The 23542-nt window shown below is 40.9% G+C and overlaps 2 protein-coding genes across 2 annotated transcripts; both read left to right on the plus strand.

The window, feature by feature from the left end:
• Nucleotides 1-714: 714 nt before the first annotated feature.
• On the plus strand, nt 715-17878 carry rasgrf1 (Ras protein specific guanine nucleotide releasing factor 1). Its single transcript, XM_047034137.1, has 27 exons — nt 715-1469; nt 5092-5198; nt 5406-5553; nt 6315-6407; nt 6561-6814; nt 7087-7166; nt 7303-7496; nt 8004-8113; nt 8280-8398; nt 8881-9041; nt 9323-9386; nt 9572-9714; nt 9829-9911; nt 10076-10324; nt 11371-11735; nt 11905-12024; nt 13224-13394; nt 13731-13837; nt 14120-14232; nt 14355-14415; nt 14595-14698; nt 14822-14906; nt 15180-15377; nt 15463-15542; nt 15641-15758; nt 15891-15959; nt 16113-17878. The coding sequence occupies exons 1-27, from the start codon at nt 1080-1082 to the stop codon at nt 16203-16205; spliced, it is 3879 nt and encodes a 1292-aa protein (XP_046890093.1). The 5' UTR covers nt 715-1079; the 3' UTR covers nt 16206-17878.
• Nucleotides 17879-17986: 108 nt separating this feature from the next.
• ctsh (cathepsin H) lies at nt 17987-20862 on the plus strand. The gene is made up of 12 exons (XM_047034181.1): nt 17987-18170; nt 18332-18363; nt 18522-18627; nt 18720-18790; nt 18939-19043; nt 19225-19311; nt 19602-19657; nt 19733-19814; nt 19911-19979; nt 20062-20168; nt 20295-20420; nt 20545-20862. The coding sequence occupies exons 1-12, from the start codon at nt 18095-18097 to the stop codon at nt 20618-20620; spliced, it is 993 nt and encodes a 330-aa protein (XP_046890137.1). The 5' UTR covers nt 17987-18094; the 3' UTR covers nt 20621-20862.
• The last annotated feature ends 2680 nt before the right edge of the window (nt 20863-23542 follow it).

A 23542-nucleotide genomic window follows, 5' to 3' on the forward strand; every position in this document is an offset into this window, starting at 1 on the left:
TTGCATTATGTATGAATTGAAGGCTAATGCACTTATTTTTATTCTTATAGAATAAATAATAAAGAAGAGGCATTGTCAGATTTTTGCCTACGATAAAAAAACACCAATATATTATTCAACCTTGGTGTTTCACATCACCAGCTCCTGCACTGACAAGTAAGAAAAGTTCTATATTACATTTCAGCAATGGTTCTTTTGACTTACCAAAACCACATATCCTTCAGAAGTGTAAATTGGTGTTCATTAACCTCACACTAACAGACATGTGAAAATACAATTTTAGGTCATTTAAGCCTTTAGAATGTTCAGTAAAATTGGGTGTAGTCTGCATAGAGAACTATCCACTTCATAAGGGTAATCTCCATCTCTTTCCCAGGAGAACAATGTAGGTCACCATTACATCTTCAGCCATCTGCTTTTTGTCACTTAAACCCTCTCTACCACCAAATGTCACAAGGCAGAAAGGAAAAGCAACGGGACTAACACCCAATACATTTCTATTGCCAAGAGACAATTTTATTGACCAATTTCTGCACTTTTCCCATATTGTGCTATCTCCTGGAAATAAATAGGTAAAACTGAGATACATTTACACTTTAAAGTCTTTGAGAAACAAGTTGTCGCTGAACATTGAATCTGATCAAAATAAATTGTTGTTGATTGTTTTTTTCTGGAGGGCGTGAATGCGTCTACTTTCATCTCTGTGGAGTAGCAAACAAGTTCATAAGATGATACTTCATCTAGGATGCTTTGTGGTTGTTGCGATTTCCCTGTCCAAGGTCCTGAAATCTGCCTTCCTTTCCTAAGGACATGCCACGTGACATTCATTGCCTGCCTGGCTCAGCACGGAGCTCACTGTTTTTTCTGAAGATGTCATGTGAAAATTTAACGAACCACCTCGCACACAGTTTCTTTCCCTTTCCTTGTTTGTAGATTGAACTAAAGACGTATTTTTTCTCTGTTTTTATTCAACGAATTTGGACTTGTTGGAAACCACAACAAGCTTTTCAGACTGTGGGATGACAGTCATGAATTCTTCGATATGTTATCCTTTTTTTTACTTCATGCCAATACGGTGAATGCGTCGGCAGAGCGGGCTACTGGTGGTCCGCAAAAGTCCTTCTCTGTTAGGACGGGGCTTAGAAGGATGTAAGGACCAGCTACCTTTTTTCAACCAAAGTCTCCTGATCAAAATGCAGAAAGGAATACGTCTCAATGATGGCCATGTTACCTTCCTTGGTCTTTTGGCAAAGAAGGATGGCACGAGGCGAGGCTGTTTGAGCAAAAAGAGCTCTGACAATACAAAATGGCACACAAAGTGGTTTGCTTTATTGCAAAATATGCTGTTCTATTTTGAGAGTGAGTCAAGCTCTCGACCCGCGGGATTATACCTGTTGGAGGGGTGCTTGTGTGATAGGGCGCCGTCACCAAAATCCTCACTATCAGCCAAAGAGTGTTTAGAAAAGCAGGTAAGAAAAACACACGCGCGCGCACACATACACACGAGCGGACACACACACATACAAAGTTCATTACATTGTTCATTAATTTTAAATGAACAGTGTAAATTATAAATTAAAGGTATAGTTGAGGAATGCGCAAGAATCGATGCTGCACCCTATGTTCAGAAGTGCAAACCATTCAATTTATTGACAGTCTCTTTTATACACCTTGCACTTTTAAATTGTTGTGCTGTTGTGTCATTTTTCAGACTCATTTTTACTGTCTTCATGCATCCATTTGAGGGATCGCATATGATGTTCATATTCAGTGCTTTACTATAAGATATGTTATGTAATTTTTTTGCGTTAAATTAGGGACTCCCTTATCAACACCTTATTGAATTTTGTGTCTTGGCTTGTGTAATGATGCACATTGCAATAAATATCATAGCTTTTCATGGTTAAGATAGCTATTTCTCAGCATTATCCTATTTGCATTAAGTTATATTTTTCGAATGTTTGACCCATCATGTAATTAATTGAATAATGTTTAGCATGTTCAGAGTGATATCTACTTCTAAATATGTCATCTAGTTTATTGTCATTGTTTATACTCTTTTGGAAATCCTCTTGAATAAAATTGTATGCGCAAAATAAGACGATCGCTTCACAGAGTCGCCATCTTGCGGGAAACAGGAGTAAGTACTGTTTGACGTACAGCATCGATTTAACTCTCACTCTGATATTAATAGCATCATATCTTGGCAACTACGTTTTTCTTCGCAAACAGTGGAGTCAATATCCAACATAAAGCTTTCATTGGTAATTGAATCTGATTTATACATGTTTTTTGTTAGTATAGGCTATTATTCCCAATTAATAGTGGTTATTTAATAATCCCTAAGGAAGACAGAGATCAGTAGATTGTCATAGGATCAAGCTATGTCTAGCCAAGATGATCTGAAATCAACAAAACAATTAGTTGCTGGTCTTGTTGATATAAATATCACAGTTCAACTGTCCTCCGGTAACTGTTCTCATTATCAAACGATTCAATTAAGTTTTATTCCATTGATCAAGATTAGCTATAGATTAAAACTGACTACTGTAGCTAGGGTATACCTGCCTGCCTGCCATTCCATGATTGTTAACCTTTTGCCTTTATAATTTTAGACTACCAGCTGTGCAGTGATGCTGTTATTTCAATTACAGGTAGCTATTGGTTTGTCGAGATTAGACAGGTAGAAAATAGATAGACATTGATTCTCAGCTCACAGTTTTCCACAGGCTCTCTCCTTGTCTGAAAATGGCTGCAGTCCAAAGCTAGTCTGGGTCCTTCCTGTGAGCAGCTGCCCCTGTGCTGACAAAGCACTGTGCCTCGGACGGGGTAATGTTTATCACTACCAGTTTCTGCCAGAAAGGAATGAAAAACCGCTCACATCAGAAACATGCTAAATGTGTATTGTTGCATCCCTCCTTTTATTGCATCGTACTGCATTACACTTGAACTCTGAGTGCCTTGAGAGAGGAAATTGTGTCACTCTGAACAGTAGGCCATGTTTGCCTCTAGGATACCTCCATTTTGCTCATCTACACTTTTGTACAGCTTCCTTTTGCAGTATAATTCAACACAGATGATCCACTAGGGTCCAAACCATTCTGATTTAGCAAGCACACATATTTTCTTGAGAAGTGCTCTATAATTTAAAAATACAAATGTATTTTAGCCCATGGTTCCTATGGCAACCCACATTAGAAGCTAAAAGAATGATGAGGATTAGGTGCAGTGACTGTGGAAAACTGCTTTGTGATGTGCCTCTATTAAACCAACCAACCAACCAACCAACCAACTATCTGCGCTAAATTTGTCTTGAGCACCAGTCTATCTGGGAGTGGTCAGAACCCATTTATAGAAAGCACAGTCATCCCTCTTTGGGGTACAGTGTATATTCAACGGCTTTAGATGGCTCTATTCATAGACACAGTCAGCAGTGAGGGAGGAATGAATGGCTGATGTCTTTCTGCTGTGTTCTTTTTCATGTGATTTAAACATAACCGAGTGAGTCTGTGACATTCAGGGACAAAAGGCATGATAGAACAATAAGACATTTTATTTATCCTTCACACAGTTTACTGTATACTTGCCGCTTATTCTTTTGCCTAAAACATAGGCCATTAAATGGAACTTAATTCACAAGGAGCACATGTTCACGGATATTCCCGTCTTCTTGCACTTTCTTGAGGATGTATGACATAGTTTCACCATTCTTCTGTTGTCAATTTGGAGTGCTCTTTTAGGGCACTTGACAAAGAATTGCATGACTCCATAATAGTGTAGCATGAAACAAATAGATGAGTTATATCTATAAGGTTTCTTAAACTAAAGAAACAAGTGTGCGTCTGTCACCAAGTGCATGATTCAGCTGTTAACATAGCATGAAGCAGGGTGTTAAACATCTTTACCCTCCATGCTCTTAAAAGCTGATAAAGGGAAACTTCAACAGCAACAAGCAAACTCGCTCAGCTAGCAGGAATAGATTTTCTTTGAAGGAAAGATGAATTCCTAATGAATGTGAAGATGGAGGTATTCATACATTTATAATTATGGTGCAGGTTTACACAGCCAGAACCTGTTAAACATGGAGAATTTGCAGGCTAAAGACGAGAGTCAGGAAAGGCATTTGTAACTGTTGTCATGGTTTACATGGGTAAGATGAGATGTGAATGTTCTTTTGATGGTTCTTACTTCAAGTATTTAAAATCATTGCTATTCAGACAGCATGTTAACATGTTTGTACATTGAAAAGTGAGAGAAATTGAAGTGGTTTGGTTTTGTTGACATTTTTATACTTATTAGTAAAAAAAGTATGTAAAAAAGCTTTTATGTGTATTATTTTTTACTTAAAGATTGATTACAGTAAAAAAGCTGTTGGGTGACTGTGATTCGGGAATTTAGCAAGGAGAATACACTGGCACGCTTATCTACAGTAAAGGGGAGTGAGACCAGCGCAAAGAGCCTATCAATTTGCACTGAGTCAAGTTGCTAGGTAACAGGTAGCGCACAGTTATGTAATTGGTCATGCCTCCAGTCTCCTTCTTGCCTCATGGGAACCAAAGCCTTGCTAGGCAGGGGGAGGCTTCCCTCAGCACGCCTCATCGATCGCCTGAGTGGGTGAGGAAGATGTGGGTTTCCCAAGCTCTTTGTGGTTCTAACTCCCCTGTCTTGAGAGCAAAAAAGAAAAATATGCTAACATTTCTAAAAAACAAGATTAGGTGGTTTCCGAATAATTTAAATTTACATTTAGTCATTTAGCAGAAGCTCTTCTCCAGAGCGACTTACAGTAAGTACAGGGACATTCCCCCGAGGTAAGTAGGGTGAAGTGCCTTGCCCAAGGACACAACGTCATTTGGCTTGGCATCGATCCGGCAACCTTCTGATAACTAGTCCGACTCCCTCACCGCTCAGCCATCTGACTCCCAGTAATAATGACATTGACGTTCCAAACTTAGCCAGTTTTGTGTTCTTGCAGTCAAAATGTGGGCTCTCATTTAGAACACTGACAAAAATGAACAGTGACTGATACTCTTTAGTCTTTTAGGATGAGGAGTTACTCGTCTATGCTTTTCACCCGTTTTTTTTGTGTTTCAGTACTATTTCACTGTCAGTTTCACCAGTGAGAACCAGAAAGCCCTGGAGCTTCGTACAGAGGATGTAAAGGACTGTGATGAATGGGTGGCTGCAATAACACATGCAAGGTAACCACCATGTAGCTGAACATCAGCTTTCCACATTTTTTCCAGAGATGTTTTGTTGTCTCATTTTAATAGAGACATTCAACATTTTTATGCAATATCATGCATGAGCTCAGAGCATGCAGGTTACATGGATTGTGCTTTTGTGGTTGATACAGAGTACAATACTTTTTAAGTCCATGACCGCTGTGTCTCTGAATGTGTCCACAGTTACAGGAACTTGGCCACTGAGCATGAGGCGCTCATGCAGAAGTACTTACATTTACTTCAGATTGTTGAGACAGAGAAAACGGTTGCTAAGCAACTTCGACAACAGATAGAGGATGGAGAAATAGAAGTGGAACGCCTGAAATCAGAGGTAATATTTTAAAATGAATGTGGTTTCATTATTAATGTTTTCAACTCAACAGGGATTTACTATTTTAAGTACAATGCATAGTATTTCTAGGATTGTGTCATCTCTGATTGAACCAAAATAGCAAAAGACAGTGTTTCTTTGTGTATATTAATTCATCTTACCTGTACCAAAGAAGAGTGTGATTGAGAGGAGGAAAAGGAGTGTCCTTCTGTCTCTTAAGTAGATATCTGTTGGCCCATTGGGTTCCATGGTGCATCGCCTCTCATAAACAACCCATCCAATACAGCTATGTTCCCTCCTGTATTCTACACATCAAATAGTCATTCATTTTAATCTGCAAATGTGATGCTTGAAATGAATTACTGTGCTGAATATGCATGAATAGGTCTTTATTATATATATATTGCACATCTTCCCCTTCTACAAAACCAAATAATAAACTCTTTCAGTCTATACAAAGAAAATTGAGACACTTAGCGTCAGACGAGCATCCAGTTTTTCAGTGCTACACGTTTATTGTAAAGTACAAGATGATTCTGCACATAGCAATTTTTGCTAGTAAACCCAATGAGTGCTGATTTGGAGATGTTAGCCAAATGAACAGTGTTACTGTTGCCACCAACATGGCTCTGCTGTCAACTCTGACAAGCTATAATCCTGCTTGATTAGTCACTTTGTTAGCATGCTGGAAAGTGAGAAAGAAGTTTGGAGGTGCATGTGAGTGTGTGAAAATTAGTATCCTGTGGATGTGTCCCTGGCAGATTAACGGGCTACTCAAAGACAATGAGAAGGTCCAGTCCAGCCCTACAGCAGCACCCATAGACAACGACTCGGAAATTCAGAAGATCAAAAAAGTAAAACCCAATACGTACATTTTAATTATATAACTCGATATATCATATATATATACATCATAATCAAATCATAATCTGTGTTTTCCCAAAAAGAAACATCCCTATTAAATGAATCAGCAACTCCCAACCATTTTGATACCTGTGGCTCTCTAGGTGCAGAGCTTCCTGCGAGGGTGGATCTGCAGAAGGAAATGGAAGACCATCATCCAGGACTATATCCGCTCTCCGCACGCTGAGAGCATGAGGAAGAGGAACCAGGTGGTGTTCAGCATGCTGGAGGCGGAGGCCGAGTACGTCCAGCAGCTCCACATCTTGGTCAACAACTTCCTGCGGCCGCTGCGCATGGCCGCCAGCTCCAAGAAGCCTTCCATCACCCACGATGACGTCAGCAGTATCTTCCTTAACAGGTGTGTGGGCAGTTTGTGAACACTCTGCTATTCTCTCTGGGCTCCCACTGTGGTATCTGGAGAGTGGTGGTGGCTCACTTTGTTGTTGACCACTCTACGCACTGTACTGTTCATAAACACAGTTTGCAATGTGAGCTTCTAATCGTTTTTTGTAGATTTTCTGATGTTCTGTTGCAATCTAATCTTTCTTCTCATCATGTTGAATCGTTCATATTGAGATTGCACTCGATGACTGTTCCATTTTCATTATTGTTTCCTTTTTTTAATTTCAGTGAAACAATCATGTTTCTGCATCAGATATTCTATCAGGGGCTAAAAGCAAGAATAGCAAGCTGGCCAACGTTAGTTTTAGGTAAGCATATTTGAGTTTCCTTCACTTGTCTGAATAAGAAAATACCTAACTATTATCAGCTCTTTCCAAGACCGTAGCAAGCTGTTATCTGACTAGCCTGGTATCTGTGTCTGTGTATTGTCCCTTCTCTCAACAGCTGATCTGTTTGACATCCTGCTGCCCATGCTAAACATCTACCAGGAGTTTGTGCGTAACCACCAGTACAGCCTTCAGATCCTGGCCCACTGCAAACAGAACAGGGACTTTGATAAACTGCTGAAGCAGTATGAAGCCAAGCCTGACTGTGAGGAGAGGACCCTGGAGACCTTTCTCACCTACCCCATGTTCCAGGTGGGCCCATTATACTTGTAGTTGCCTGACTCACTAGCTGGCCATCCATCTCTCACGCTAGCTGTAACCACCCAGCACAGACATGAGGCTCCTTCGATGATTAGCAACACAGCAGCCATTTGTCTCACATGCCTTTGCTCAGAACATTTCTGTAGTGTTTTCCATAACCACATAAAGTGGTTGTTTGTGAAGCCCGGGATTTCATAATGGCTCTTTTCTGGCAAGCAATGCAGTTTTAGTACAGTCGGCTCCATCGGGGCCTTCTTTGGGCTGTGCTGTGTTGGTTATAAATTTTTGCTGATGACTGTAAATATGAAGAACTCCCCACTGATATGCTTCTGTGTATGTGTGTATATTGTACGTATGTACCGTGTCTGTATTCTTGTGTCTTTGTGTGTTTTTGTGGGTCTCTGAAAAGCTTCAAAGCTTGCAAGCTTGATTGTCCCGTATGTATATTATTGTACAATATTTTACTTACTTGTCTGTACTCATTCCCCGTGACTCTAGATCCCCCGTTATATCCTGACTCTCCATGAGCTTCTGGCCCATACACCCCATGAGCATGTGGAAAGAAACAGTCTGAATTATGCCAAATCAAAGCTCGAGGAACTATCCAGGTATCAGCCCAGCCATGTTCACATGAATGCAATATACAGTGTAAAACATATCAGTTGAGCAAGTTTGGAATGGTAGGCACGCACTGCAACATCCAAAACGCATCTGTCTATAAAAAACAAACTTTGAAATACACTCCTTAAAAACAACCTTTTTTCACCTGTCTAGAATAATGCATGATGAGGTGAGCGAGACAGAAAACATCAGGAAGAACCTGGCAATTGAGCGGATGATCGTAGAGGGTTGTGAAATTCTCCTTGACACCAGCCAGACGTTTGTGAGACAAGGTAAGCGATCAACGTGGTCTCCGACCTCAGGGAGCTCTCCTCAAAGCAGCCCCAGATTTTAGGTAAGGGTAGGATTACATTGGTGGATTTGCCACCTCTCACCTGTCACACAGCCAGATCCTACTGTCCCCACAACTTCAAACCTTCTCTGAAACATCAGAGAGGAAGGGGTTGGGCTATTTAATCCTGTTTGCCTCTAAAGAACAGCATGTACTCAAAGTGGGCTGACTCGGTAATTTCCAAGTGTAATTAGACTCTTACGAGGCGACTCCATGATGAGTCAGGGATCGGAAATGTCACTCGTCCCCCCACGGCTTTGACAGACATTTCGATATTTGAAATATTTGAATCTCACACTGCACCTCTTACTATGCATACCTGTCCAAGACTCTTTCATGTCTCTGTTAAATCTCCTCTCCACCTCCACCCCCCCCCACCCCACCCTGCAACTCACTCTGCTACTTTTCCCTCCTTTCTTGCAGGGTCTCTCATCCAGGTACCTATGAGTGAGAAGGGTAAGATCACCCGTGGGCGACTCGGCTCTCTGTCTCTGAAGAAAGAGGGGGAGAGGCAGTGCTTCCTGTTTTCCAAGCATTTAATCATCTGCACTAGAGGCTCCGGGGGAAAGTTGCACCTCACTAAGGTGGGCCTGAGCTGCTGGGCTAGCTACAGGAGGTTCTTTTCAACACTTAACACAAGATAAGCTAACCGGAATCCCCAGAGCTACTGTTAATGGATTCATTCTCAGGGGATGAAAAAGTCAGAAATGTTTGTTTTATCAATTGCTGTGACCACTTTCTCACTCTCTTACACACACACACACTCACACATTTGGTAGCTAATGAGATACACAGTAGTTATTCCAGTTTTATGCTATTGTAATGAATACATTCCCGGCTAAAGTGTACTCTATGTTCTTCTCAGAATGGAGTGGTCTCTCTTATTGACTGTACTCTCATGGAGGACCCTGAGGGGACAGATGATGAGGGTAAGTACCTTGTTGTTTCGTTATTGGAATACAGTAAGTCACTGAAATATGTGTGTGACTACTGCATAATGTATTACCCCTAATCTAACATACGGATGTTGTAGCTAGATTTCTTCAAGTGAAGTCTGACTCTGATTGAATCGGATAAATTGTATGTTTGTGCCTTTTTTTTCTTCCCTTAACAGCCAAGTCAGACAAGAATGGTCAGGACATGGAGCACCTGGACTTCAAGGTGGTGGTGGAGCCCAAAGACAGTCAGTCTTTTACAGTCATCTTGGTGGCCTCCTCAAGGCAGGAGAAATCTGCCTGGACCAGTGACATCAGCCAGGTTTGTCTGATTGCCTCTATCTCATATTTAGCAGTGAAATGTAGGACCTGGAAGTCTACAGCACTGGCCAGGCTGAAAACTCCCTAACACTCTGTACCTGTGTCTTGTACGTAGTGCATTGACAACATTCGCTGCAATGGGCTAATGATGAATGCCTTTGAGGAGAACTCCAAAGTCACTGTTCCACAGATGATAAAGTGAGTATGACGTTTGTGTGACTTGGATGTATGTAATGTGTGTGTGTGTGTGCAGGGGTGCGTGTTTGTGTATGTGGCTTTATGTGTGCCTAGACATCTGGCAACAGCGCGCTTCTCCCTCTAACAGACCTACGTCGTTTCGTTTTTTGTTTGTTTTTGTGCAGGTCAGACGCCAGCCTGTACTGCGACGACGTGGACATCCGCTTCAGTAAGATGATGAACTCCTGCAAGGTGCTGCAGATCCGCTACGCCAGCGTAGAACGCCTGCTGGAGAGGCTGACAGATCTGCGCTTCCTCTCCATCGACTTCCTCAACACCTTCCTGCACTCCTACCGCGTGTTCACCGACGCTGACGTGGTGCTGGACAAACTCATCACCATCTACCGCAAGCCCATCAGTGCCATCCCAGCACGGTCAGCACACTCCAGCCGCCCAACCGGGGCTCTTTTATTAGATCTATGGCGATCCTTTTCATATATATGAAAGCTCTAGCTGTTTATGGGGTGTAAAACTCTTGTCATGAGCATTGTCCTCTGCCACGCAGTGAGGGATGTAGCTAGTTACTGTGTGGCTGATGCTAACAGCCCCTGACAGGCCTCACAGCCTTTAGCCTCCTGCTGGTTTGTTCTTCTGTTGTCTACTGCTGATACCCTCCCAGCTTTGCTTTCACAGCCCACCATTCACTGGGACTGTATGTGTGTATATCTGTTTGTGTGTGTGTGTGTGTGTGTGTGTGTGTGTGTGTGTGTGTGTGTGTGTGTGTGTGTGTGTGTGTGTGTGTGTGTGTGTGTGTGCAAAATAGAGAGAGAGAGTGAGAGGGAGCGATTGGGGGAAAGACAGTAAAGGTGAGGTGAGGTGAGGAGAATTGTGCAGAGGTCACGTCAGTGTGTATGTCAGCTTGGTGTGTTTTCAATGGGAGAAGGCAGTAATTGGGCCCAGACTCTTCCTCCTGTCTCAGAGCGTATCCGCAGGGCTCTGTTGGTGTCATCTTAGCAACGGGCCTCCATGCCGCAGGACCCTCCCTTTCCCTCATCCGTGGACGCTCCCACATCTATAGGATGAAATATTGATGCTGCGCGACATATTACGGTGGATCTGACCACCACAACCACCTCTCCATGCGAGAAGAGAGAGACCAGGTCCAAGGCTCAGATCAGGGGGAACTCCCCATGCCTAAGCCTTGCAGCACACTCTCCTGTAGAGCCTGTCATGTCTCTGTAGGCCACCTCCACGCGGCTGCTTGTGTCAGCAGCAAGGCTGCGTGCTGTGTTGTCACTTGCTGGGCTATTTATGGAAAGGCGTGAGGTTGTCAGGAGGGTGGCACTGAGTGGGAGAAATTTACCACAACATTATAGTCTGTCATATCAAGCAAAGACAAGACGGGCTGTGAACACAGCGTCTTATCTCAATGTCACTGACAACGACTACATTGAAATGTGTTTGTCTACCTCTGTCGCAGGTCTCTGGAGTTGTTCTTCGCCAGCAGTCAGAACAACAAACTCCTGTACGGAGAGCCCCCCAAGTCCCCCAGGGCAAGCCGTAAGTTCTCCTCCCCCCCTCCCCTCGCCCTCGCCAAGACCTCGTCAGCGTCACCCAACCGCCGGCGCAAGCTCTCCCTCAACATCCCCATCATCACTGGCGGAAAGGCCCTGGACCTGGCAGCCCTCAGCTGCTCCTCAAACGGCTATGCAAGCATGTACTCCTCCATGTCGCCCTTCAGTAAGATCACCCTAGACATCAACAAGCTCTATGTCACCAGCCCCGTCACCAGCAAGATCCCAGACGAGGGAGAGGGCCAGGCAGACAAGACCGAGGAGATCTCAGGTATATCAGCTGTTGATGGATGGACATGGGAAACCTCTGACCAAGCACTGACATAAAGTCCAAAATGTAAACCAAAAAAAGCTCCAAATTGTTTCTTTGCCATGAAGGCCTCAGGTTTGCACCAGTGTTCTAAATGTTACGCTAACTGACCTTTGTGCCCTGGTTGTAGATCTCTCAGTGCGCGAGGAGAGTGACAATGACCAAAACCGGAATGATGATGCAGATCCAGAAACGTCTCCCATCAAGTCACCAACCACCCCAAAAAATGTCAAATGCAAAAACTCTTCAGGTACATTGTGTCCCAGACTGCATCGTCATGATTCATAGTCATTTTATTGTCAGATTCTGGAACAATATGCTGGCTATCCATCTGCATCCCTTTTCTAGGACAAAACATGCACTGTATTTATCAATTATACTCTTTTCAGTCTCTCCTAATATGAGTTCTGAAGACCGCTCTACAATACCTATATTACCCTGCAGTCTACTACACGCTGTGCGGCTTAATTTGTATTTGTATTCATTTGTATTTATTTATTACTATGTCTGTACGTACACACATGATGACATTATGTTGTAGTGCCAATGTCATTTTAAATTGTATACTCCAGGAAGTATTTGTTTCAAATAGGCTGATACTGTGGAAAATATACATGAATAAAAATTGGAGAATTGTAATTTGGAGAATTAACATGCTGGGGAAGCCAAAGCAAGGCGTGTTAAGGAAACTTGTGCCATAGCAACTACAGTATGAGTGCAATTTCCTTTTCCGCCCCCAGTGATGACGTTGTTTCATCAAGTCTTTGGAGCTTCTTATCTGAGCTGTAACATCTCCAAAGACAGCATCTATAATCTCATAGACTGCATATAATGCTTTTTGCTTATAATTTAGTTTAATTTAGTCTTCCAAAAATCATATGTGATTTAAATAGTTTGTTTACTGATGTTGTTCAACGTGTAATATCTCTAGGTTGTCAGTGTTTCCAAAGGGGCGGTAGAGAGAAATTGATGGCCCCATTATTCTTATATTGGTTTAGATAGCATACACATTTTGAATATCAAAGCCACATGTAAGGTCTTCATATTCTCTGGAATAGTGTTTTAGTGGGAAGCTACTACCCCCTGCTGGACGCATCAGATAGGGAAACAAAGCCTAGATACCCACACAATTCATTAGAGTGACATTTAGGCTTATATGATCTGACATAAAACTTCATTCACACGCAGCACAGTATTTTGAACGTTGTCTTTGATCTCTTTGAATGGATCAGCTCATCTGCCTTTGTACCTGCTACCATTGGAGTGACTTGAAGCAGGCCCATGAAAAATAACAAACATTTGCCTAGACTGACATTAGGAAACAGTTGTTAAATTAGACCTTTGCAAAAAGGGAAGCATCTCTTTTTCGTTTCCTCCTTCCTTTCTTTCACACTGTAAACCCCTTGACATGAACCTAGTGTGACTCTTTGGGACTGTGTCTCCCTGTAGAGTTCTCACTTTTCTCATACAACAATGGCATGGTGATGTCATCCAATCGAGAGCTGGACAACAGCCGCAGTGCCCTGTCTGCAGCCTCCGCCTTTGCCATCGCCACTGCAGGAGCCAATGAGGGCACCCCTACCAAGGAGAAGTACAGACGCATGTCCCTGGCCAGTTCAGGTACAAGTTCTGAAGGATTGTCCTTGAATTGTATATAGCGGGTTGTAAGTTATCCCTTACTTCTCAACATGAGACATTTTTGAAATGCGTGAGAAATACAAGGTGATGCGTGAGAGTGTGAGAAATTGCTGAAATGCTTGAGTCTCGCGCCGAATGTGTGAGACTTGAAAGCCCTGGATCTGTTGTGGATAAAATTCTTAAGTTATTCTCAACAGGAACAAACAGACATTCACCTCATCTGCATGCAAAAGGAATTATATTCTTTCCAAATATAATCTTATAAATTATCATTGTATGGTGCAATTTATTGTGGATGGTTCAATTCGGTTTCTGCAGGGTTTCCAACAGACCAGAGAAATGGGGACAAAGAGTTTGTCATCAGGAGAGCAGCAACCAACAGAGTCCTCAATGTTCTGAGGCACTGGGTGTCAAAGCACTCACAGGTATAACTCTTAAGACCCGTTCACACCAAAGACGATGACGAGAAATAAACTATGTAGATATAGTTTAAAGAATTGTTGAGTCCACACCACAACGATAACGACAGCTATATAGCAGAATGATATCGTTGGTATCACTTTCAAATATTTTTTTTCCAGCACTCAAAGGTATACATTTTACACCTTTGCTACTATCACTTAACTACCTCCTTGGAGGGCTGCAATGTCTAGATTGTTGTACCACATGCCACTCATGTCTTTGGTGGAATTTCTGCGTGCCTCTAGGACTTTGAGAGTAACAATGAACTGAGGTCAAAGGTCATTGCTTTCCTGGAGGAAGTGATGCATGATCCTGAGCTATTGACCCAGGAGAGAAAAGCTGCGGCCAACATCATCAGGTACCCACATTACAGTACCATCCTACAGAATAAGAATACATGTAAACACAGTTCAGCTCAACTCAAAAAGTAGACCTCCTCTGCAGCACAGTAGTTGACAGTGTGTTTACATTGTCTGGCAGAACACTCACGCAAGACGACCCTGGTGACAATCAGATCAGCCTAGAGGAGGTGATACAGTTGGTGAGTGTGACAACCCTTACTTGGCACTGATCTTTTAGGTACATTGAGCCTGTGAACCCACTGTTAACATTCTTTATACCCATTTGAAAGGATCTAGAAAATCAACTAGAAAGTTATTTGGCATATCCCACATCTGTGGTGAGATGTTTACAGTTACGGTATGTGCTGTTTGGTGTCAGGCTCAGGGAGGCAAGGCAGAGCCGTTTGAGAACCATTCTGCCCTGGAGATAGCTGAGCAGCTCACTTTGCTGGACCATCTGGTGTTCAAGGTCATCCCTTATGAGTAAGTGAAATGCCTGTTAACTGTACTCTCAGACAGTACTATACCAGAGGGCTTGGCCCTTCTGTACTTATTAGGGTAGAGAAACTGTCTGTTGAGAGTTTGCCTGATTTTTGAACTTTCCAGAGAGTTCTTCGGTCAAGGCTGGATGAAGAACAACAAATATGAGAAAACACCTTACATAATGAAAACAACAAAGCACTTCAACGATGTAGGTATCAACCAACCATCCTCATCTAACAGCATCCAACCCATAGCCTCTCATTCTATATATCCCTAGTTACTAGGAGGGAGATGTCTCACTCACCTTTGTTATTTGAACCCTTCCGTTTTAAAATCCTAGTTTGTGATTATAGAGGGAAAAGGTTGTATTTTACACCCTCCCCAACCTCGCCTCCCATATTTCAAGCTAAACCCACATTTTTGATTTGCTCTTAGCTGATGCTTAGTCAGTATGGCCCACCTGTCATCTTCTCTGAGACAGATCAGCAACCTCATAGCCACAGAAGTCCTGCGCTGTGAAGATGTGAATACTCGGGTTGCGGTGATGGAAAAGTGGGTGGCGGTAGCAGACATCTGCCGCTGTCTTCATAACTACAACGCCGTGCTGGAAATCACCTCCTCCCTTAACCGCAGTTCTGTGTTCCGTCTCAAGAAGACGTGGCTCAAGGTGTCGAAGCAGGTGGGGCCCACATGTTTCTGGAGTATTAATCATGCCAAAAGTAAAAGTATAATTTTCTTCTAAAATGTCACTATCTATCCACTAGACTAAGGCTGTGATTGACAGGCTGCAGAAGCTGGTTTCATCAGAAGGGAGGTTCAAAAATCTGAGGGAGGCTTTGAAAAAGTGAGTGTTTCATGGTGGCTGATGTAGGTTATCTAACACCTCAGAAGAATACTTTTAGCTGGTTGTTACTGAGTCCCTTTTTGTGTCCCTGCTGCCAGTTGTGACCCTCCGTGTGTGCCATACCTGGGGATGTACCTCACTGATTTGGCCTTTATTGAGGAGGGCACACCCAATTACACTGAAGACAACTTGGTGAACTTTTCCAAGATGAGGATGGTATGCTGTCTCTTTAGTCAAGCAGAATATGATGCTGTGTGTTCTTGTTTTTGGAAATATGGTTTGTATATATGGATTATCTCTCTTTCTCTCTCTTTCTCTCTCTCTCTCTCTCTCTCTCTATCACTACAGATTTCTCATATCATCAGAGAAATAAGACAGTTTCAGCAAACAGCATACAAGATCGATCATCAGCCAAAGGTACACATTTAATGTTTTTCATGACAGATACAATGTGCATTCACATTCATAATTTAGACACAGAGAAACTAAGAAAGTCCAGTGAATTAAGTGCTTTGGAAGAGATAACTGTTATTGTGAATTTGCTAAAAGTGTCCATCTGTCCATGTTTAGGCAGCACAGTATTTACTGGATAACAGCTTGGTTCTGGATGAAGAAAGCCTGTATGAAGCCTCTCTAAGAATTGAGCCCAAAGTGCCCAACTAATGAGAATGACAGTGTCCCAAAGTCAACTTCTTAAATAAACTGTAAACTCCTATCAAGTACAGTCAATACAGAACTGTTTATGTCATGACTTACATATTTTTCACATATTTGTATATGTTTTTTTTTGTGGTAACCAAGAAAATGTATTTGTCTTATATTTTGGAATATACAATTTTCCTCCAGACCATTTTATTAGGCTTCTATGATGACTGCGAGCATAAAAGTATTTTTCAGTAGTGCGTTTTTGTGATCAGTTACATTGATCTGCATTTCTTCATACTATAGACTTTTAACTCTGTGAACACACATAAGGGTGGGGTCTAAATGTATATATATATATTACTAAAATATGATTTCAAAAAATTTATGTATTGTCTTTATCTGCCTCTTATGTAGCATTTTAACACCGATTAATATTAAACCAGGTAAAAGATCACTTGCAATTATTATCTCAACTAAGAATTTATATAGCTTGTCCAGTCATGGTTCCCAGTCAAACCTGGTACACCTGAACACAGAACTTTTTTGATATCCACAAAGACATGAGTTGTCTTCACAGGTTGTGACCCACATGCAAAGTCCCTGGCTGTGGAATAATGCAATTTTGTAGATGATGAAACATTTTTATGACATTTCAGACATCCAAACCTCTATTGTGCAAAACCAGTAAACCAATATTTCATAGGATATGCTCTCAATAATGTAATACCATGTCATATTGTAATATCCTAGTAATAAGATAATATTATATTTAAAATACAAGGGTACTTCCAGTGTGACAGTGGTTGAGGAGGAATATTTGCTGCTTTTCTCAGAGCATGTAATGGTTCATTTACATTTTGCAAAGATGTTCTTTTGCTTTGATTTCAAAGTAAATTGAGGACACACAAAGAAAAAGAAATCACTCATATGTATCTATTTTCCAGGTTTGGTGAAGTACAAAGTTGTTCTGCTATTATGTCATTAAAAGGCAATCTGTGTCCTTTTTTCTGTTCCAGTGATTGTGGAACGTGACAGTTTATCACTGTTTTCAGTGCATTGTTGTTTAAAAATGAATGAGCTCCGCCTGCAGCACACTAAAGGTATTTTTGTAGTATAAGGGAGGACGAATACACTTTATAAGAACATGGGGACCTATTTTTTACTTTGCTGTTACTTCACCCAATTGATACTGTATGTGCTGTACATTTGTATATGCAGCCCAACATATTTCTTAATCTGGAATAATGTACACCTTAGAAATGCATTGTGCTTGAAATACAAATACACAATGCAACAAAAAGGGACGAATTCAAAAGATGATTAAGAAGTTTATCCATGTGTTTAGCATTGATACTGTAATCCTGTCTATTGTCAGTTTTATAGCAGGAATATAGTATTGTAGTGCTTATTCTGTGAATATTTGTATGCATTTTTTTCATCTTCAGTCTAAAAACCTCTAAAGCTCATGTGGCAGGCATGCAACACTGTAAGAGTGTAAGAATACTAAATACAATATATGCTTCATTCTGTTTACACATTATGTGCACATATAAATGATAGTATACAAACGTTTTGCTGTTAGCAATATCCAGTGGTATGAGAATTATATTTCAACCCTTATGTTTATTTCAAAGGCTTAAGTAATATTTCCATTTTTGTAACAAAAAAATATATAATAATAAAATACTAATAAATACAAATGTATGTTTCCTGATTACCTCTTGCTAATAAATATGTTCTATCTCAGGGGGTATTGTTGTCTCATGAGTGTTTTTAGATAGTAGTGATCTTTCTCCCTCTCCCCCTCTACAAACAGAATAGTTTACACTCCGCGTGACCAAAGAGAGTAGTCTCAACCAGCGGTGTTACCGGTCTCTATCATCTATAACTTACAGAAGCAAGCAAGCATGACGACAATACTTTTAACGCTCATGTTCTTATTTTCCGTCCAATATGCTATTTCAAAAGGGTTTTCAGAAGAAGGTAAGATAAATAGCGTAATGCCGAGTATTCCCACTCCAGTTCAAACTGTGTCAAGTCGATGTTATACTTTCACTTTTATTTATGAATCTACAATTGTGTCGATATTTACCACGCAATTCTCTGAGTTAGTTATTATCGTAAAAGTATTGTTCTCTTTGCAGACGAATATAACTTTAAGTCATGGATGATGCAGGTAACTAAAGTTCTGAATTCCAATATTTGTCCAGATACCAGTTTCTATCCCAAGGTTGCATGAGGAAGTAAGGAAGTTCAATTTATGGCTACATTTAGGCCAGTTTTTCGTAAGCTTCTGATGACTTGTATGAAAATTGTATTTTCAATCATTTACAGCACAATAAACAATATGACATCGAGGAATATTACCACAGACTTCAAATATTCATTGAGAACAAAATGAAAATTGAGCGGCACAATGAAGAAAATCACAAGTACAGAAGTAAGAACAGATGCAGTGTGTTGTTGTGATTCAGATTAATTCATTCAATTTGTTCACTGGCCAATGAAGATCTTTCATTTTTCACTACCTAGTGGGACTGAATACGTTTTCGGACATGACCTTTGATGAATTCAGAAGTTCCTTCCTCCTGACTGAGCCGCAGGTATAGACTTTTTATATGGTGTACAGCTATGTATAATATGCTTACACATACATGTGATCAGTGGTCTAATAGCAGCAAACATTATGCCAGAGATTGAGGCATGAATGTATCAGTTGGCCTTGAAACTGTATCTGTTTGTCTGCATCAGAACTGCTCTGCCACCAAAGGTACTCATGTAAGCAGCGAAGGACACTACCCGGACTCAGTGGACTGGAGGAAGAAGGGAAATTATGTGACAAATGTGAAGAACCAGGTATGATAACGTTATTGTATTTTTTATGTAAACATAAAGACATGAAGCAATACTGCATTGATGGCACTTCCAAGGAATACATGATCTCACTCAGACTGAACTATTTTATAGTTTACAATATGAGGTACTTCACAGTACTTGTGGGTACTGTAGTAATACAAGGGTTTGTTTTGGACCTTAGGGGCCTTGTGGTAGCTGCTGGACTTTTTCCACCACTGGCTGTCTGGAATCAGTTACTGCCATCTCAACAGGAAAACTCCTTCAGCTGGTTAGCTACTTTTATTTCCTCATTCTTTTCAATGAGTACCACTTGCTTGTTTGTGATCGCCAGTCATTATCACAAACCTGTTTTATTTTTAGCAGTCAACTGTAATGTTGACTCTATCTTTTGTTCATAATTATACTGTTAGACGTATTCACATTAGAGTCCATAAATGCAGTGTGAATGTAAAAAGTATGTTTTTTAAAGGCCCTTTCCATAAGCTGTGTCATCTGATAACTCTTACATGTGTAAATGATTAGTTGTTTTTATTGGTCTTTCTGTTTTTTATTTTTTAGTCAGAACAACAACTGGTGGACTGTGCCCAAGCATTCAACAACCATGGGTGTAATGGGTGAGTGTCAGCACAGGCACTGGTGTTTCCTTTCTGTATGAAATGTTTCTACTGTATAAGTCTGTCCTCTTTCAGTGGCCTCCCCAGTCAAGCGTTTGAGTACATCAAATACAACAAGGGACTCATGACCGAGGATGATTACCCCTACACAGCTAAAGTTTGTCAACAATACATTTAACAAAACACAACTCAGAAAACAATGCTTATGATGATACAGATGATTACAAATTGTCACGTGTATTAATTTAATTAGGATGGGACGTGCAAATTCAAACCTGAAAGAGCTGCTGCGTTTGTTAAGGATGTGGTCAACATCACAATGGTAAGAGACATTTGATCTATATGCTCTGGTCTAGTGACCCATCAAGTCATCGTATTTATTTGTCTTTTTCTTTCTGTGGCAGTACGATGAAATGGGTATGGTGGATGCAGTGGCCAGGCTTAATCCTGTTAGCATGGCCTATGAGGTGACATCAGACTTCATGCACTACCACAGTGGTGTATACAGTAGGTGAGAATACTTTTCTTCCTTTGTAATGGGGAATGTCAACTCATCAAAAATTAAAAAGGTCTTTTGAGGCAGGATTTAAATGCTTTCCTTTTTTTATGCTATACAATCTCACTTCCTTTTTAATAGTTCTGAATGTCACAACACTACCGACACAGTGAACCATGCAGTGCTGGCTGTTGGATATGATGAGGAGAACGCCACCCCCTACTGGATAGTAAAGAACTCCTGGGGACCCAACTGGGGAATGAAAGGGTAATAGGTCTACTATATATTATACATCATCTAAATATGTGAAACTAAATCCCATTTGCTACCAGGAAAACATGTTAATGTGTGTGATAACAATCTGCTAATATTTTGGTGTTTTTCCTCACAGATATTTCTTCATTGAGCGTGGGAAAAACATGTGTGGACTCTCTGCCTGCTCATCCTATCCTCTACCTTTGGTGTGATATTGATTGGTTGACAGCTAAGAAAGGAGTTACAATGTGGAGCCAATTATTGTAGCCTAATCATTTAAAGGCATAAATTAAATGGTTTGATTTTCTTCTCATACCAGTGGTTCATCAATATTCAAAAGAGCATCCAGGTCACATTTTCTGTTTTTGGACAATACCTGATTGAGTTGTTCATGTTGTTATTAATCACACGTATTTGAACTGTTTTCAATTACTAATAAATACCACATCCGCAATGTCCTAGCATGCATCGTCAGTAGACACCACAGTCCACATAGGTAACCTAAATACTAATTTGAGACGTGTGTAGGCTATGTAATTAATGGTTATGTGAGATAACGTTCGCAAAACTGAATTTTAAAAAGATGACCAGTTTTATTACCCTACTATAAAAATTAGGCTACCCATTCACCTAGTTATTACTTGTATTATTAGAAGCAAACTGTTGCCCACTGTCACTAGCTATCGTGAACCATATGGATAAGGTTGCGTTTAATTTGTGGGTCTCAGTGCTTGAGACTTCTATGGAAGCCCATTTCCGCCAGTAAAAAACAAAAAACAAATGGTGAAAAATGAAGTCATAATTATGAGATACTAAGTCGAAATTATGAGATACGTAGTTATTAAGTCATAATTATGAGATACTATCTACAGCGTGTTTTAACACCCTGCACCGCTTGCCTTCCCACAGTTCACGCTCGGAGGCGTGTCCGACAGGAGTTGTAACCTACTAGGTTAGTTCTCTAAGGTCACGAAGTTCGGATCAATTTACTGATTCGGTTCTTTGAATCTCGTTCAGTAAAATGAACAAATCTTTTTTCGACTCATTCGTTCATTACAACGGGGGGGGGGGGGGGGGGGGGCAACCCAAAACTCTTTCTAGCATGTGTATTGACAGGGAGAGCCAACCTGTCAGCTGTGTTGTCGATGCCCTGAGAGAAAAAAGTAAGTGACCAGAGCTTGCCGTAAAGTAGTAGCTCTGGTCGTACGATGTGTAGACGACAATGACATGTCAAACGCTTTTTAGAACAGAAAGGCGACTTTAAAACAATCTAACAGCCAGCAGTGTGTATTTTTTTGCCTCCCCTTTCGAATTCAGAATTCAAATTACTAGACAAAAAATTATATCCTGAGAAAAGTGGATTTTGAGGGGTACCGCTCCATAGACCTCCATTCATTCTGCACTCGCTCGTTAGCGCCCTCACATGGAACTGCAACCAGTTCAGAACCCGGAAGTTTCCCGAGAGTGGCAGTTCTCTCCATAGATATTTATATATATCTATGGTTCTCTCTATATTAGACATTCTCTGAGTCAGCTGAGTTTTACTATCCAGAAGATACTGAAGACATCAACAGCAACGAAGAAATGGTTAACTTTCTAAAAGAGTCTTTATTTGTTTGTGTTGGAAAAAAGCCATTTTAGCAGAAACGTGTTGTCCGCTTTCTATCAAAAGTAATTGGTTGCTAGGTAACACCTGAAACACCGTGAGAAGACTTGAGAGCTAGCTACAATTAGCCTACCATTTATTTTCATTTACAAAATGAAAAGAGTTAAAAATGCCATGTAATAAACAACTTACGAACCTCGACCGTTCGGTCATGCCTGGAAATATCAAACTGAGGCTTGAACGTATCGACCGAGCGATAGTGAGGTCAATACAGCAAAGCCGAGGTTTGATATTTCCCGGCATTAGGCTACCTCACTCTCGGTTAGTAGGCCTAAGTAGTTAGTAGGCTATCTCATAATTACGACTTACGTATCTCATCGTTTCGATTTAGGCTATCTCATAATTATTACTTAATTTATCATCTTTCTCTTTTTTTTTACTGGTGGAAATGGGCTTCCATAGACTTCACATAGCCTCTGTTTCGTATATTATTTAAACGTGAACTTTACGTCCCATTTTTATGCGTTCTGCAGAGAAGGGGTACCGTTTCGTCCCTTTCCGAGAAAACTAGACAGAGCAACACGGCGGATATCGATCATAATTTCCTCTTAAAACATTTTTTTTTTCAAGGAAGCGTAAAGTAAGTTACAGTTGCCCATAGTTTTCGATGGACTCGAACGGGATGTGGATGGTTGGTCGTCCCCGTCCCATTTGAGGCTCCACAGCATCCAGCCGTTCCAGGACTGAAGAGAGGTTTACTATGGCAACCTCATTAATGTGTACGTCTGTGACGGCAGAGTATGCAGCCAAGCTCTCTGTGACTTGTTTTACTCAGTCACGGGCATCAGACTCAGATATATTATTAGTTTCTACCAGCTCAGCTAATTCTATCAGTGTCTGCACAATTTGAGGGAGCGCCATGATCTGTGATGCGTCCTCTAAAGACCCGGCAATTCAATCAATTTCCCGGCACATTTGCCATGTAATGCAATGCGTATGTGCACACCGCCCCCTACCGAACAAGATGGGTAGCTCGGTCAGCAGGGAGCTGAAGAAGAGCGGCTACTGACGTCACTCTACTGCGCCGCTCAGAATGCATTTTCGTTTTCGAATTATGGGCAGTTCTTTGCGGGCAGAACATGAAAATGAAAATGCAATGTCCGCTCTGTTTTTTTTTTATTATGGCATAACATGTGCAGTCTTGATGAAGAAAATGCAAATGCAAATAGGATGATTGATTACTAATTTTATTTATGAGTCAAATAATGCAGCCACATTCTTAAAATGAAAATGCATTTCTGGAAATGCATTTGAATTTGAATTGTGGTCACGATTTTGCAGCCACGTTCTGAAAATGAAAATGCATTTCTGGTAATGCATTTGAATTTGAATTGTGGTCACGATTTTGCAGCCACGTTCTTAAAATGAAAATGCATTCCTGGAAATGCATTTTCATTTTCAAATTTTACATTTCAAATTGAATTTTGGTATCTATTTGCTGGGGCATATTTTGAAAATTAAATTTCAA

Source organism: Hypomesus transpacificus, chromosome 14 (assembly GCF_021917145.1).
Source record: "Hypomesus transpacificus isolate Combined female chromosome 14, fHypTra1, whole genome shotgun sequence".
Classification (NCBI taxonomy): domain Eukaryota; kingdom Metazoa; phylum Chordata; class Actinopteri; order Osmeriformes; family Osmeridae; genus Hypomesus; species Hypomesus transpacificus.